Genomic DNA, 17,966 nt, shown 5'->3' with positions numbered 1-17,966 from the left:
GTACGTGCATACACGGACGCACACCCCAAGATAAACCTATATCAAGGAATAATGGACGGAGGGAATCAACATGTAAACACACACATCGTGTACGTCACTGAACGACTCTACCTCAACACATATACGACGTAAATAAAAAATACATTTATTTCTCTCTCGATTTCCTGTCTTCAGTAACTTTGCACTGACATCCATCATGCCTCCATCGCAACTGACAAGCGAGAGGATGTGGATACGTGTGCCAATATTACTCGTTTCTATTCAGTGTTATGTCTCACTGAGGACCACCTTTCCAGGAGAGTGTATAAACTTAAAAAAGATCCAACACCTTCCTGAGTAGGATGAACCAACGCCTTCAGCACGACTTGGCCCCTCGAGGGACGACGAGTATAAACTTAAAAAGATCCAACACCTTCCTGAGTAGGATGAACCAACGCCTTCAGCACGACGAGTATAAACTTAAAAAGATCCAACACCTTCCTGAGTAGGATGAACCAACGCCTTTAGTACGACTTGGCCCCTCGAGGGACGACGATCTAATCCCATAAATACGATTTGGGGACCTCGAGTACGACGACGTTCAACCTCACCCCCTCACCAGGTCATTATTACATCCTTTTAATTACGTTGATCATAGGTCATCATGACCTTACTTGACGCAGCAGTTTAACCTCGTGTGTATGATGATGTGAACCACACACCCCCACCTCCTTCAACCCACCTACCTGCTCTGGTACAATAGCGTGACCTATGACCTGACCCAATTCCTCATTGGTAGTTTAGCTCGTTCGACAACGTCCGCTACCAGGAGAAAACGGGGCCTGGGTATACCATGGCTGGCCAGACTTACACACACACACACACACACCACAATAGATCACCTCAAAGGCTCGCCACCCACCCTCCAACACGGCCCTCGCCTCCCACCGGATCATCCCTGCACATGAGGGCAGGACAAGGCTTCGTGTCCACGACCGGTAATGGACAGTTATTATTATTGCCACCTACCGCCAACCTCACAACCACGTTCGAGTTTTTCTTTAATGTAAATATTGTTATGTAGAGAGGAGTGAGGGTAGGTCCCGGGAACGTACCGTCAAGATATGTCCTAAGACGGTTCCGTGAAGGTATGTCCCTAAACGCTACCGTGAGTTAAGTCCTAGGACAGTGCCATGAGGTTATGTCCCTAAACGCTACCGTGAGTTAAGTCCTAGGACAGTGCCATGAGGTTAAGTCCTAGGACAGTGCTGTGAGGATAAGTCCTAGGAGAGTACCGTGAGGATATGTCCTAGGAGAGTGCTGTGAGGATAAGTCCTAGGAGAGTACAGTGAGGGTAAGTCCTAGGACAGTACAGTAAGGGTATGTCCCATGACACTTCAGTCTTTCTGGAAAAATGTCTATTTACATAATACCTTCAATTTTCGGTCAAATCAATTCATAGAATTCACGGGAGGCAAGCAGGATACCTGCCAATATCATTACACAAATTTCATATTACAGAGTTAATCATTTTTTTCTTAAAATTTCATCTCGAACAGAAAATGCGTCTAATAATTTTTTCTTCGAACTTTGTCTCGAACAGAAAACCCGTCCAATTCTTCAACTTGTAAACAAAGGACACGCATTCGCTAGCAAAAGCCAAACAAACATTATATACATTTTCTAAAAATGTATAGATCCTTATTTATCATCAATAAGTAGTCTGTATGTATGATAAGTTCATTTCAATCTCTTCACACTTATTTGCTCTATATATTGTATCAATTATTTATTATCGTATTTATGGGTAATACAAAGAACATGAATGAATGTAACATTATCACAATAAAACTAACTCCAAAGTTCCATTTTCCTTGACCGATTGAAACACTCCTACCACGTCCCCAAAAACTTGTACTACAAATACATCATCTCCCCTGACTGTGATTATGCACAAAAATGCACTTGAGACTTATCGAGATTCAGTTTTCCTCGTGCTTATCAGCATATACTGGATCACATGAATAACTGACCTACTGCAATTCATATACACTTGTTTGCAGTTTCCCACCTTAGCGATGTAGTGCAAGGAACAGCCAAAGAAAGGACTCATTTGCTCACATCCATTCTCTAGTCGTAATGTGCAATGTAACAAAACCACAGGTCCCTATCCTATCCACAACCAGGCCCTACAAACTTGGTTCAGTCTAGCGACAGCACATCGACCCCTGCATAACACGTCACTCCAATTCACTATCCCGTGCACGCCTTTCACCCTCTTGAATGTTCTTGCCCCAAACACTCAAAATCTTTCTCATGCCATCCTTCCATCTTCAAATTGGTCTCTGCCTACTTGTTCCCTCCACTTCTAACATCTCTATCTACCTCTCCTCATCCATTCTGTATATATCTAAACCATTTCATCATCTCTCTCAACCCCAATCTTATTACCACACTTCTCCCAAACCACTTTATTACTTAAACCACCTTACACAACATACTGTCCTCAAACATTTAATTTCCAATATCTCTCCCTTCCTCTGCACACTCAACTTACACCCCTATACTTTGAACACTCCTACTTGTTCCCTTTACCGTTATACACCGGCGCTATGCATGCATTCCGCCAATCCACAGACATCTCACCAAGATCCATACATAATCATCTTATTTTCAGACATGTATTCCCTCTTAATCATCCTATCTTCAAAGCACATTAGCACACCCTGTGAAGCCCTCCAAAGATACTCTTCTTGTCACAGCTCTCTCTTACCTTATTTCTCAATGCAACAATGCCTCACACCACAAGACCACTTTTTTTTCTTCTACAGCCCATACTTCATAGTCATTCAATGCCATCAGGACTACCATACCACACCCATCTTTACCCTTACACACAGCGGCCTTTCCATATATTCCTCAATATGCCCAGGACCTTCGCCCTCTCCCCCATCCTGTGACTCACTTCACCTCCAATAGTTCCATTTACTCCAAGGAAACTAAAACACTCTATTTCCTCCAAGTTCTCTACATTCAAACTCACTTTCCAAGACCAATCTCTCTCCAGTGCCGAATCTAATAACCTTGCTTTTATTCGCATTTACTCTGAAATTCTTTTATAAACACTCTCCCAAGCTCAGAAGCCAGCTTCGAAAGCATCTCAAACGAACAAACAGTAACAGACTTGCATAAGCTCAACAGACTGCAGACTTGCCCCTAAATCCAAAACTCTTGCATTTGCCTTCACAATTTCATCTATAAAAAGATTAAACACCCATGGTGACATCACAAAACCAAGCATATCAAAATAAAAATATTTCTACTTCAGTTTTGCCTTGATGTTTGGCTCTCCATTTTTCACAAAAGCATTAGACCCTCCTCATCCAACCCACTTTATAATAAACCACTAAACTCATAATACAGAAAAACTTAACCCTGCCTCATTTTGAAAACCTATACTCACAGATCCCCCTCCCTAAACACAACAACGACAAGACATATTTACACCTAGATGACCCAACAAATGCTGAACAACTTCCCTCCAAACCCCATCATATCCCTTAAACTCCAAGACCTTTATCATTTCACTTCCAAACCTTCCTTGTTTCCTCTGATGTAATTTCTTTCCAAAATACAGGGTCTAATCCTACCATCTGTATCACCAACTTTCAACATGCACAGTATATTCTCTTTTCGCTGTCAATAAATCGAGGTCGAAATAACACTAACAATTACAGGTTGTCTCCACATACTTTAATTTCCTGAGTAACTTTAATTCTAGAAAAAAATTCATCACTGAACAGTATGAACAGCATCTCAAAAAGACATTTTGAATAGCAGAATGATAAGCACTGCTCATAAAAGTCACATTCTTATCCTATACAGGACCAAACACAGGATACTCAAGTATATCATGTACAATATTTCATATAAAAAGTACAGTCCCTTGTGATGCAATACAATGAAACATTACAGTACTGGGGTGTAAACCGAGTACTTTAGAACTAGGGGCGATGTTCAGCGGATGTGGAGACGTTCTGTCAGTCACAACATTTTAGGGGACCGAGGCATTGTATGGATGAAAGTTTATGGAACAGGTGCAATGTGAAGGTGGGCAATCCGACACATTATGCTGCATACAGACCACATTACACCACTTGTTGTCTGGAGTATGCTGCCATGTGCCTGTCCCAGCACAAGATAATCTGACAGAGGAATGGGGAACAGGGTCAGTTGTAGAAACAGTAAGTAAAAGAAAGTTATGAAGCAGTCTTATTTCTAATAATCAGCAGCGGTCTTATTTTCAATCAGCATTAGATGACAAATATGAAACCTTTAAAGACAATCAATTACAAAAAATTATTTACTTCCATCTTTATCAAATGCTGATCAGAATGAAATTGCAAGTGGGTAAAGAGGTGTGGAGAGGAGTGCGATGGTGAGGTATGGTGCGGATGGTACCTTGTTGTTTGCCTAGATTGAACAAGAGTTGCAGAAGGTTTTAAGTGTACTTTATGACATGTTTAAGCATGGGTGACTGAAGGTAAATGCTAGTAATGGCATTCAAAAGAAAAACTACATATCTTTCAAAACCTTGAAAAGTGAAAGGAGAAAGTGTAATACACTATTATAGATATGGGTGGAAATAGACAGGAAAAGGCAATAGATTTTAATTATCTATGAGCTATCTTAGTTAAATTTGGTACTAATGACGGATAGATAAAGGAGAAAGCAGTATAGGGTAGAAAAGCCACTGGATCCCTTAATAGAATAATGAAGGGTAGAGAAGTAAGTATGGAAGTGAAGAAAGGACATCAAAGTCCTGACCCTGACCTATGCAAAAACACAGATATAGGACAAGTCACAGAAGTAAAAAATCCAGACTGTGGAAACAAGTTATTTGAGAGAAGCAGCAAGTGTTACGACAAGATGGGATTAAGAAAGTAATGATGGGTTGTATGAGGGATTTGGTGTAGCAGAAATGTACAAGGAATGAATTCTGGAGTGGTAGGGTGGGTGAAACGTAATACTTGGACATTGAGAATGTGGAAAGAGTGCATAATAGGGAATTTACGAGGAGAGTATATAATGGTACAACAAAAGGGGGGTGGTGTGACAGACAGACTACAAGTGACATTTAGAAATAGAGTGGAAGAGTACTGGATGGAGAGCAATGGGGGAAGAATGCATGGAATGATAGGGTGTATGCGAGGGAAGCATACATGGACAGGGGAGACACCTTTGCCATGGCAATCTCCTTGATGCAAGTTCCTGGAAAGGATGTGTGTCAGACATAAATAAATAAAGTCCCTCTATATCAGCCTGCCAAGCTCGTCCTTTTGCTGGCTGCAAATTATTTTTCGGTCTAATTAAAGTCAAGCACACTAATTTATCAGTCGATTCTAAAGAAAATGTTCAAACAAAACAGTACAAAGCATTTTAAATGCTTCTTAAGAAGAATATTTTCATTAAAAATGAAAAATCTTTTTCATTAACCAGAAAAATATTTTGCAAGTGAACACTGTACTGTTTACATATACACACAGTTCACCTCAGCCGACTGGAAAAAGTGTATATTATCTAAATTAGTTTTTCATAAAATACTTCATATATTTCACTAACAAATACAAGTAGTAACAAGGTTAGACTCAGGTTAGATGCTAAAATGTGCTATGGCTAACATGAAGACACCAAATACACATATAGCAACACGGTGAATTAAAAAGATACTTAAACTTGACTAATTCAGATATGAACAATGAAAAGTAATCAAGACACAATTTCAACAAAAACTGTTGTATATAACTAATGGAAATTTATATAATACTAAATCAAAATACAGAAATTAAAGAATTCTTTAAACAATGTAGTGGAAATTCAGGATACATAAATATAGGCACTATATAAAAACATGACACAACTTAATCATCTATTCCATAACATACAGGGTTTTCTCTTAATCCTAGCATATTGGGACAATGTTACTGGCAGTGATATAGAACCTGTAGGAGACATGGCATTCAGACCAGTATGCTGGTGCTCTTGGGTCGGTGTGATGTGTTGCACTGCTGACTTGCACATCTCTGGCAGGAATACTTGTTTAGTCTTATCAGGGTCTGGTACAATCCCTGGCGATTTCCCACACTCTTGCTTTCCTGTTGATCAATCCTATCAGCTCTCCTCAACGTCTCTCTCCTGTGTACATTGATTGAAGACGCTTCCCACTATACATTCAATTGCAGACTTTAACCACATAAGATTGATGCAAGAGTTCCTCTAGGCATACCCTTGGCATCCACTCTTGCCTGCCAAGAAACTGCATGCATATTGCATAACCTGAAGGAGTAACTGGAGCTAGTGAAGATAAGCCTCAATTGTAAAAATGTGTCTGTTTAGCTTTCCTTCCAACTATATCCACAATATCATGCTTAGCAGCATGGCATGGTTGAAGCACATAACTGTCATAACTCCTACAACAGTAAGCCATTAAGCACTGTGCTGGGCCTGAACGCACGTCTTCACTCAAAAGTGTTATGCCACTTCAACATTCCATAAACTGTCCAGACAACTTACACTTTGTAAACAGCCTCTTCACAGTATGCACAGTATTTTCAGCCTTTCCATTTGACTGAAGATATCTGGACTTGAAACTCCAAAATACTGAACTGAGGACCACTGTCAGTGATTGGGACTACGATCAAATGATACATTTAAGCCCTGAGAGGTTCACAACATAGGTACCAACACTCAACCCATGAAATCCTGATCTCCACAGGTCCCATGGAAGGCTTTCTGTTTGGAATGCTGGAATGTTGAATCTGCTCCAACCAGTTGTGACCTGTAGCAGCCTTATATACATGAAAGTGTACGACATTGCAATATGCTTCACTATCGGCATGAAATTCAATGTAGTTCTTCGTTCATCGTTTTCACTTTAAAATGAACACTTGACACCATCCTTACAGTGTAGATGTCTGATTCTGAGTTTTTCATGATATACAAGTCAGCCACTATATCAACCATGTCCCATGATGTGAACTTGTCTTACAACTTCGGCATCTTATTCCTTATTTAGTCCATATGCTTCCCGTGATCCCCTCCACAATATCCACAGTCAGAGAACCAACCTAACTGCCAATTCTTAACATCCTTCTCTACAGACATGATTGTACTTCTTGACTTCTTCTATCTATGCATAAATGAATGTACACTGCCACCCATTATTTCTCATGCTTCACTCTGTTGTGTGTTGCTAGGTTATTGGTTCAATATAGATATAAGTACTTTTTGGTGCATACTTTTTCCTTAGGCAAACAACCGCAAACCTTGTTATCACTCATGCTGATCACAATACAGTCCCATAAAAACTGGTCTGGTGTAATTTCCTCAACGTCACACCTTAGGGCAAAATGCCAAGATGCAGTGACATACTGCTCAAAAGCTTTCCTAGATGTCTGTCCATGTAGACTGAACCTGTGCCTCTCATAGTATTCCACACAAGGGGGAAGTAATCCTCAAAAGGCTTAAGCACCCTGTGATCATCTTGCTCTGCAGTAAGGGTAAAAAAAGCCAAATATCTCATGTGCCTCGACTCCTATCACAGTCTAACACCAACTTTTGTACATTTGCACTCTTCTTATTTCGCACTGTTACCACTGCATAACATTCCCACCGGCTGCTTCATTCCTGCCACAACAAGGCTGCATTTCTATCATGAATGTTGAGATAAGCTTGAGGCTCTAAAATGTGTCATGCCACCAAAAGATAGTCTTCTCAGTGTCGGAAGAGGGGTTGCCCTGTGTTGCCACCATACGAAGTTAGAGCATGTAGAGTCAATAGAAAACTCAATAATTCCATACTGACGTATTTATGAAGACATTAATAAACCAAACAGAAAATGCTCAAACAAGCCAATGGGTGAACAGCAACTGACCCAGGCTGGACAGACGCCTCCACATGAAAGGCAACCTTACAACACTCCAAACGACCCACCATAGCAATTTATCCAAACCACTCATTACAAGTTCTACCTCTAGCTTCCTTCAATATCAGAAAATTTTTAAACTTTCATATAGCCCATACATGGTTGCACCAGTTTATTCCACTTATTCACTATTTGTAAAGGTACTATGAAAAAAATTTTCTTTCCTAACAGACTTCTAGCTTTATGGCCATTCTAGTTTTACATATTTTGAAGAATTGTTAGCATTTACATTAATAATCAAAATCTTAAAATCTTTGCCCCGTCAACCACCATATGACTTGCTTTTGCTTCCAACTGCTGTCAAATCCACTCTCAGGTATCAAACACCACATCCTCCATGTTTTCTCCATTCAAACTCATACCGCAAATCTGCCATCTATCACCTCTAGCATGGGCTGTGCGGCGGAGGGTGGATGTGTTGGAAAAGAAATGTCTGACGACAATATATGGTGTGATGTGGTTTGATAAAGTCTGTATGAAAGTGTAAGAGATACATAATAATAAAAGAATGAATGTGGTTGACACAGCTGAAGATCATACATGACAGTGAAAGACGAGCGAGATACTATGAATTGGAACGACATGCTGTCAATGGACCGAACCAGGGCAAGTGAAAAGTTCTGGGTAAGCCACAAAGTTCAGTGGGGCTTGGCTGTGGATAGGGAGCTGTGGTTTCGTTGCACTACATATGACAGCTAGAGAATGGATGAGAGCAGATGCAGCCTCTCTTCATCTGTTCCTAACACTACCTTGCTTATGCTGGAAACAGCAATTACTTTTTTTTTTCTCATTTAAAGTACACATTAGATAAAATATTATACTAGGGCTGGGTGATAATAATGGGCATTACAATAGATGCTTACTATATTAAAGTATACAACACTGAAAACACATACTTGCAGCTGAAAGTCCAAGCAAAAAAAGACCCATGCACACTCCTGATTAATAGTCACAAATTGCCTGGGATTCATACCTGCCCTGGAATAATCATCTCGGACATGGCACACACACAAAAGGTCTCAGACACACAAAAGGTCCTAAATTCACTTCTATTGAATTAATAGTCTTTGTTTCAGCTCACTTGATACAGTAAATGTGCTTTGGCACCATATACAAGAGATTTCTATCTTTTTTTTTTTTTTTTTTGCTTTGTCGCTGTCTCCCGCGTTTGCGAGGTAGAGCAAGGAAACAGACGAAAGAAATGGCCCAACCCACCCCCATACACATGCCTTGATTCAATCCACTGACAGCACGTCAACCCCGGTATACCACATCGCTCCAATTCACTCTATTCTTTGCCCTCCTTTCACCCTCCTGCATGTTCAGGCCCCGATCACACAAAATCCTTTTCACTCCATCTTTCCACCTCCAATTTGGTCTCCCATTTCTCCTCGTTCCCTCCACCTCCGACACATATATCCTCTTGGTCAATCTTTCCTCACTCATTCTCTCCATGTGACCAAACCATTTCAAAACACCCTCTTCTGCTCTCTCAACCACGCTCTTTTTATTTCCACACATCTCTCTTACCCTTACGTTACTTACTCGATCAAACCACCTCACACCACACATTGTCCTCAAACATCTCATTTCCAGCACATCCATCCTCCTGCGCACAACTCTATCCATAGTCCACGCCTTGCAACCATACAACATTGTTGGAACCACTATTCCTTCAAACATACCCATTTTTGCTTTCTGAGATAATGTTCTCGACTTCCACACATTCTTCAAGGCTCCCAGAATTTTCGCCCCCTCCCCCACCCGATGATCCACTTCCGCTTCCATGGTTCCATCCGCTGCCAGATCCACTCCCAGATATCTAAAACACTTCACTTCCTCCAGTTTTTCTCCATTCAAACTCACCTCCCAATTGAATTGACCCTCAACCCTACTGTACCTAATAACCTTGCTCTTATTCACATTTACTCTTAACTTTCTTCTTTCACACACTTTACCAAACTCAGTCACCAGCTTCTGCAGTTTTTCTATCTAATGAATCTTTTTTTTTTTTCATCCAATACAAATGTATACAAATGTATACAAATGTATACAAATGAGAGTTGGGGTGAGAGACTATCAGTAAATTTTAGGGAGAATAAAAAGATGTTCTGGAAGGAGGTAAATAGGGTGCGTAAGACAAGGGAGCAAATGGGAACTTCAGTGAAGGGCGTAAATGGGGAGGTGATAACAAGTAGTGGTGATGTGAGAAGGAGATGGAATGAGTATTTTGAAGGTTTGTTGAATGTGTCTGATGACAGAGTAGCAGATATAGGGTGTTTGGGTCGAGGTGGTGTGCAAAGTGAGAGGGTTAGGGAAAATGATTTGGTAAACAGAGAAGAGGTAGTAAAAGCTTTGCGGAAGATGAAAGCCGGCAAGGCAGCAGGTTTGGATGGTATTGCAGTGGAATTTATTAAAAAAGGGGGTGACTGTATTGTTGACTGGTTGGTAAGGTTATTTAATGTATGTATGACTCATGGTGAGGTGCCTGAGGATTGGCGGAATGCGTGCATAGTGCCATTGTACAAAGGCAAAGGGGATAAGAGTGAGTGCTCAAATTACAGAGGTATAAGTTTGTTGAGTATTCCTGGTAAATTATATGGGAGGGTATTGATTGAAAGGGTGAAGGCATGTACAGAGCATCAGATTGGGGAAGAACAGTGTGGTTTCAGAAGTGGTAGAGGTTGTGTGGATCAGGTGTTTGCTTTGAAGAATGTATGTGAGAAATACTTAGAAAAGCAAATGGATTTGTATGTAGCATTTATGGATCTGGAGAAGGCATATGATAGAGTTGATAGAGATGCTCTGTGGAAGGTATTAAGAATATATGGTGTGGGAGGCAAGTTGTTAGAAGAAGTGAAAAGTTTTTATCGAGGATGTAAGGCATGTGTACGTGTAGGAAGAGAGGAAAGTGATTGGTTCTCAGTGAATGTAGGTTTGCGGCAGGGGTGTGTGATGTCTCCATGGTTGTTTAATTTGTTTATGGATGGGGTTGTTAGGGAGGTAAATGCAAGAGTCTTGGAAAGAGGGGCAAGTATGAAGTCTGTTGGGGATGAGAGAGCTTGGGAAGTGAGTCAGTTGTTGTTCGCTGATGACACAGCGCTGGTGGCGGATTCATGTGAGAAACTGCAGAAGCTGGTGACGGAGTTTGGTAAAGTGTGTGGAAGAAGAAAGTTAAGAGTAAATGTGAATAAGAGCAAGGTTATTAGGTACAGTAGGGTTGAGGGTCAAGTCAATTGGGAGGTGAGTTTGAATGGTGAAAAACTGGAGGAAGTGAAGTGTTTTAGATATCTGGGAGTGGATCTGTCAGCGGATGGAACCATGGAAGCGGAAGTGGATCATAGGGTGGGGGAGGGGGCGAAAATTTTGGGAGCCTTGAAAAATGTGTGGAAGTCGAGAACATTATCCCGGAAAGCAAAAATGGGTATGTTTGAAGGAATAGTAGTTCCAACAATGTTGTATGGTTGCGAGGCGTGGGCTATGGATAGAGTTGTGCGCAGGAGGATGGATGTGCTGGAAATGAGATGTTTGAGGACAATGTGTGGTGTGAGGTGGTTTGATCGAGTAAGTAACGTAAGGGTAAGAGAGATGTGTGGAAATAGAAAGAGCGTGGTTGAGAGAGCAGAAGAGGGTGTTTTAAAATGGTTTGGGCACATGGAGAGAATGAGTGAGGAAAGATTGACCAAGAGGATATATGTGTCGGAGGTGGAGGGAACGAGGAGAAGAGGGAGACCAAATTGGAGGTGGAAAGATGGAGTGAAAAAGATTTTGTGTGATCGGGGCCTGAACATGCAGGAGGGTGAAAGGAGGGCAAGGAATAGAGTGAATTGGAGCGATGTGGTATACAGGGGTTGACGTGCTGTCAGTGGATTGAATCAAGGCATGTGAAGCGTCCGGGGTAAACCATGGAAAGCTGTGTAGGTATGTATATTTGTGTGTGTGGACGTGTGTATGTACATGTGTATGGGGGGGGTTGGGCCATTTCTTTCGTCTGTTTCCTTGCGCTACCTCGCAAACGCGGGAGACAGCGACAAAGTATAAAAAAAAAAAAAAAAAAAAAAAAAAAAAAAAAAAAAAAAAAGATTTTCTTGTACTGGAAGTAGTCAAATATACCAAAGAGAATGACAATACAGCAGCTGACCATTTCAAATTGAGGAAATTATTCAGGGAAGGAAGCAAAAGGGGAAAACTAAAGTATGAAAGAGCAAGAGCATGCTCCAATTCAGTTCTGTTCCATAATAACTAGAACATTTATAAAATAATATTTCTTTGTTTGACGATGGGCAGTAACTTGCCCTATTAGAAGGTATACAAGAATACACTGTCAAACCTAAAAGTTTTGAAAGGCATCTCCCCATTCACCCAATTTAGCAAGGGTGAGCTGGCACACAGCATCCTATACTGTTGAAATCTTGTAGCTGTTAGATTCCGATGAAACGTACATTACTGATGAAAAAAAAAGTGAACGGACAGCTTAATCAGCTTTCCAATAACCACGAGACACAGAGTACAGCACATATAACTTTTATGTGCGACACTAACTACATTCCAATGTCAGCAAAAAAGTATCTACTTTAAATTTAATGAAGCACACAAAGGTAAGGACACTAAAAAAGTATCTCAGTACTTTCTGTGTGTAATAATTAAACACCATGGATGAAAGATTGAGAAATGCCCATTAGTCTGGCCTCATACTGGTAGCCCTGCTTTCAGATCATTAACATACAGACTGCTAGCAACATTTCCTGTCACTTGCAATAAATGTTGCATAGGTTTCATATTTCGAGGGAAATAACCACATAGTGAGGCTACCACAACTAAATTTGTCTCGCATTCATGATTAAAAACCCTACCAAGACTACACGAGATGTCCTGATCATTTTGAAATTCATCAGACCCATTTGGAAAGATTCTTCTTTTCTTAACAGCATGCATTGAATAAGAATATAATAAATCCAATCTTCCGCAAAGCTTTCACTACCTCTTCTCTGTTTACCAAACAATTCTCCCTGACCCTCTCACTTTGCACACCACCTCGACCAAAACACCCTATATCTGCCACTCTATCATCTAACAAGTTCAACAAACTTTCAAAATACTCACTCCATCTCCTTCTCACATCACCATTACTTGTTATCACCTCCCCATTAGCCCCCTTCACTGATGTTCACATTTGTTCTCTTGTCTTATGCCCTTCATTTACCTCCTTCCAGAACATCTTTTTATTCTCCCAAAAATTTAATGATACTCTCTCACCCCAACTCTCATTTGCCCTCTTTTTAACCTTTTGCACCTCTCTCATGACCTCCTGCCTCTTTCTTTTATACATCTCATGTGGAAGATGAAAGCCGGCATGGCGGCAGGTTTGGATGGTACTGCAGTGGAATCTATTAAAAAAGGGAGTGACTGTTGTTGACTGGTTGGTGAGGATATTCAATGTATGTATGGCTCATGGTGAAGTGCCTGAGGATTTGCTGAATGCATACATAGAGTCACTGTACAAAGGCAAAGGGGATAAAGGTATTCATATTACAGAGGTACAAGTTTGTTGAGTATTCCTGGGAAATCATATGGGAGGGTATTGACTGAGAGGGTGAATGCATGTACAGGGCATCAGATTGGGGAAGAGCAGTGTGGTTTCAGAAGTGGTAAAAGATGTGTGGATCAGGCGTTTACTTTGAAGAATGTATGCAAGAAATACTTAGCATTTATGGATCTAGAGAAGGCATATGATAGAGTTGATAGAGATGCTCTGTGGAAGGTATTAAGAGCACATGGAGTGGGAGGCAAGTTGCTAGAAGCAGTGAAAAGTTTTTATCGAGGATGTAAGGCATGTGTACGAGTAGGAAGAGAGGAAAATGATTGGTTCCCAGTGATTATCGGTTTGCGGAAGGGGTGCGCGATATCTCCATGGTTGTTTAACTTGTTTATGGATGGGGTTTTTAGGGAGGTGAATGCAAGAGTTTTGGAGAGAGGGGCAAGTGTGCAGTCTGCTGTGGATGAGAGGCCTTGGGAAGCAAGTCAGTTGTTCAGTGATGATACAGCGCTGGTGGCAGATTCAGGTGAGAAACTGCAGAAGCTAGTGACAAGTTTGGTAAAGTGTGTGAAAGAAGAAAGCTGAGAGTAAATGTGAATAAGAGCAAGGTTATTAGGTACAGTAGGGTTGAGGGACAAGTCAATTGGGAGGTACGTTTGAATGGAGAAAAACTGGAGGAAGTGAAGTGTTTTAGATATCTGGGAGTGGATTTGGCAGATGATGAAACCATGGAAGTGGAAGTGAGTCAGAGGGTGGGGGACAGGGCGAAGGTTCTGGGAGCATTGAAGAATGTGTGGAAGGCCAGAACATTATCTCGGAAAGCAAAAATGGGTATGTTTGAAGGAACGGTGGTTCCAACAATGTTATATGGTTGTGAGGCATGGGCTATAGATAGGGTTGTGCGGAGGAGGGTGGATGTATTGGAAATGAGATGTTTGAGGACAATATGTGGTGTGAGGTAGTTTGATCGAGTAAGTAATAATAGGATAAGAGAGAAGTGTGGTAATAAAAAGAATGTGGTTGAGAGAGCAGAAGAGGGTGGCTTGAAATGATTTGATCATGTGGAGAGAATCAGCGAGGAAAGACTGACAAAGAGGATATATGTGTCTGAGGTGGAGGAAATGAGGAGAAGTGGGAGACTAAATTGGAGGTGGAAGGATGAAGTGAAAAAGATTTTGAGCAATCGAGGCCTGAACATGCAGGAGGGTGAAAGGCATGCAGGGAATAAAGTGAATTGGAATGATGTGGTATACCAGGGTCGACGTGCTGTCAATGGATTGAATCAGGGCATGTGAAGTGTCTGTGGCAAACCATGGAAAGTTTTGTGGGGCCTGGATGTGGAAAGGGAGCTGTGGTTTCAGTGCATTATACATGACAGCTAGAGACCAAGTGTGAACGAATGTGGCCTCTGTTGTCTTTTCCTAACACTACCTCGTGCGCATGCAGGAGAAGGGGGTTGTCATTTAAGGTGTGGCAAGGTGGCGATGGGAATGAATAAGGGCAGACAGTATGAATTATGTACATGTGTATATATGTATATGACTGTGTGTATATATATATGTCGAGATGTATAGGTATGTATATGTGTGTGTGTGGACGTGTATGTATATACATGTGTATGTGGGTGGGTTGGGCCATTCTTTCATCTGTTTCCTTGCGCTACCTCGCTAATGCGGGAGAGTGACAAAGTATAATGAATATTACTTATATATATCTATTTTGCTTTGTCGCTGTCTCCCGCGTTAGCGAGGTAGCGCAAGGAAACAGATGAAAGAATGGCCCAACTCACCCACATACACATGTATATACATACACGTCCACACACGCAAATATACATACCTATACATCTCAACATATACATATATATACACACACAGACATATACATATGTACATAATTCATACTGTCTGCCCTTATTCATTTCCATCACCACCCCGCCACACATGAAATAACAACCCCCTCCCCTCAAATGTGTGTGAGGTAGTGCTAGGAAAAGACAACAAAGGCCACATTCGTTCACACTCAGTCTCTAGCTGTCATGTAATAATGCACCGAAACCACAGCTTCCTTTCCACATCCAGGCCCCACACAACTTTCCATGGTTTGCCCCAGATGCTTCATATGCCCTGGTTCAATCCATTAACAGCACATCAACCCCCGGCATACCACATCATTCCAATTCACTCTATTTCTTGCACCCCTTTCACCCTCCTGTACATTCAGGCCCCGATCACTAAAAATCTTTTTCACTCCATCTTTCCACCTCCAATTTAGTCTCCCATTTCTCCTCGTTCCCTTCACCTCTGACACATGTATCCTCTTGGTCAATCTTTCCTCACTCATTCTCTCCATGTGACCAAACCACTTCAAAATGCCCTCTTCTGCTCTCTCAACCACATTCTTTTTATTACCACACATCTCTCTTACCCTATTATTACCTATTCGATCATACCATCTCACACCACATATTGTCCTCAAACATCTCATTTCCAGCACATCCACCCTCCTGCGCACAACTCTATCCATAGCCCATGCCTCGCAACCATATAACATTGTTGGAACCACTATTCCTTCAAACATACCCATTTCTGCTTTCTGAGATAATGTTCTCAACTTCCACACATTCTTCAACGCTCCCAGAACTTTCGCCCCCTCCCCCACCCTATGATTCACTTCCGCTTCCATGGTTCCATCCGCTGCCAGATCCACTCCCAGATATCTAAAACACTTCACTTCCTCCAGCTTTTCTCCGTTTAAACTTGCCTCCCAATTGACTTGACCCTCAACCCTACTGTACCTAATAACCTTGCTCTTATTCACATTTACTCTCAGCTTTCTTCTTTCACACACTTTACCAAACTCAGTCACCAGCTTCTGCAGTTTATCACTAATCAGCCACCAGCGTTGTATCATCAGCGAACAACAATCGACTCACTTCCCAAACTCTCTTATCCACAACAGACTGCATACTTGCCCCTCTTTCCAAAACTCTTGCATTAACCTCCCTAACAACCCCATCCATAAACAAATTAAACAACCATAGAGGCATCACACACCCCTGCCGCAAAACTACATTCACTGAACCAATCACTTTCCTCTCTTCCTACACGTACACATGCCTTACATCCTTGATAAAAACTTTTCACTGCTTCTAACAACTTGCCTCCCACACCATATATTCTTAATACCTTCCACAAAGCATCTCTATCAACTCTATCATATGCCTTCTCCAGATCCATAAATGCCAAATACAAATCCATTTGCTTTTCCAAGTATTTCTCACATATATTCTTCAAAGCAAACACCTGATCCACACAGTCTCTACCACTTCTGAAACCACACTGCTCTTCCCCAATCTGATGCTCTGTACATGCCTTCACCCTCTCAATCAATACCCTCCCATATAATTTCCCAGGAATACTCAACAAACCTCTGTAATTTGAGCACTCACTTTTATCCCCTTTGCCTTTGTACAATGGCACTACGCAAGCATTCTGCCAATCCTCAGGCACCTCACCATGAGACATACATACATTAAATAACCTTACCAACCAGTCAACAATACAGTCACCCCCTTTTTAATAAATTCTACCGCAATACCATCCAAACCCAGCTGCCTTGCCGGTTTTCATCTTCTGCAAAGCTTTTACTACCTCTTCTTTGTGTACCAAATCATTTTCCCTAACCCTCTCACTTTGCACACCACCTTGACCAAAACACCCAATATCTGCCATTCTATCATCAAACACATTCAACAAACCTTCAAAATACTTACTCCATCTCCTTCTCACATCACCATTACTTATCACCTCCCCATTAGCCCCCTTCACTGAAGTTCCCATTTGCTCCCTTGTCTTACGCACTTTGTTTACCTCCTTCTAAAACATCTTTTTATTCTCCCTAACATTTAATGATACTCTCTCACCCCAACTCTCATTTGCCCTCTTTTTCACCTCTTGCACCTTGCTCTTGACCTCCTACCTCTTTCTTTTATACATCTCCCACTCATTTGCATTATTTCCCTGCGAAAATCGTCCAAATGCCTCTCTCTTCTCTTTCACTAATAATCTTACTTCTTCATCCCACCACTCACTACCCTTTCTAATCTGCCCACCTCCCACGCTTCTCATGCCACAAGCATCTTTTGCGCAAGCCATCACTGCTTCCCTAAATACATCCCATTCCTCCCCCACTCCCCTTACCTCCTTAGTTCTCACTTTTTTCCATTCTGTACTCAGTCTCTCCTGGTACTTCCTCACACAAGTCTCCTTCCCAAGCTCACTTACTCTCACCACTCATTTCACCCCAACATTCTCTCTTCTCTTCTGAAAACCTCTACAAATCTTCACTTTCGCCTCCACAAGATAATGATCAGACATCCCTCCAGTTGCACCTCTCAGCACATTAACATCCAAAAGTCTCTCTTTCGCGCGCCCATCAATTAACACATATCCAATAACGCTCTCT

The 17,966-nt window shown here is 41.4% G+C and overlaps 1 protein-coding gene across 1 annotated transcript in view; it reads right to left on the bottom strand.

Moving 5' to 3' along the window:
- Positions 1 to 3,710: 3,710 nt before the first annotated feature.
- Positions 3,711 to 17,966, bottom strand: part of LOC139765842 (salivary peroxidase/catechol oxidase-like) — a 40,833-nt gene continuing 26,577 nt past the window's right edge. Inside the window, exon 15 of the mRNA XM_071693677.1 lies at positions 3,711 to 4,184. Coding sequence (XP_071549778.1) covers positions 4,034 to 4,184 — 151 coding nt within the window. The 3' untranslated portion in view covers positions 3,711 to 4,033. The remainder of the gene's footprint in view (positions 4,185 to 17,966) is intronic.

This window comes from Panulirus ornatus, chromosome 56 (genome assembly GCF_036320965.1).
Source record: "Panulirus ornatus isolate Po-2019 chromosome 56, ASM3632096v1, whole genome shotgun sequence".
In the NCBI taxonomy this organism is placed as follows: domain Eukaryota; kingdom Metazoa; phylum Arthropoda; class Malacostraca; order Decapoda; family Palinuridae; genus Panulirus; species Panulirus ornatus.
Note: the sequence above shows the minus strand (reverse complement) of the source record. Positions and strands in the feature narration are given on the sequence as shown.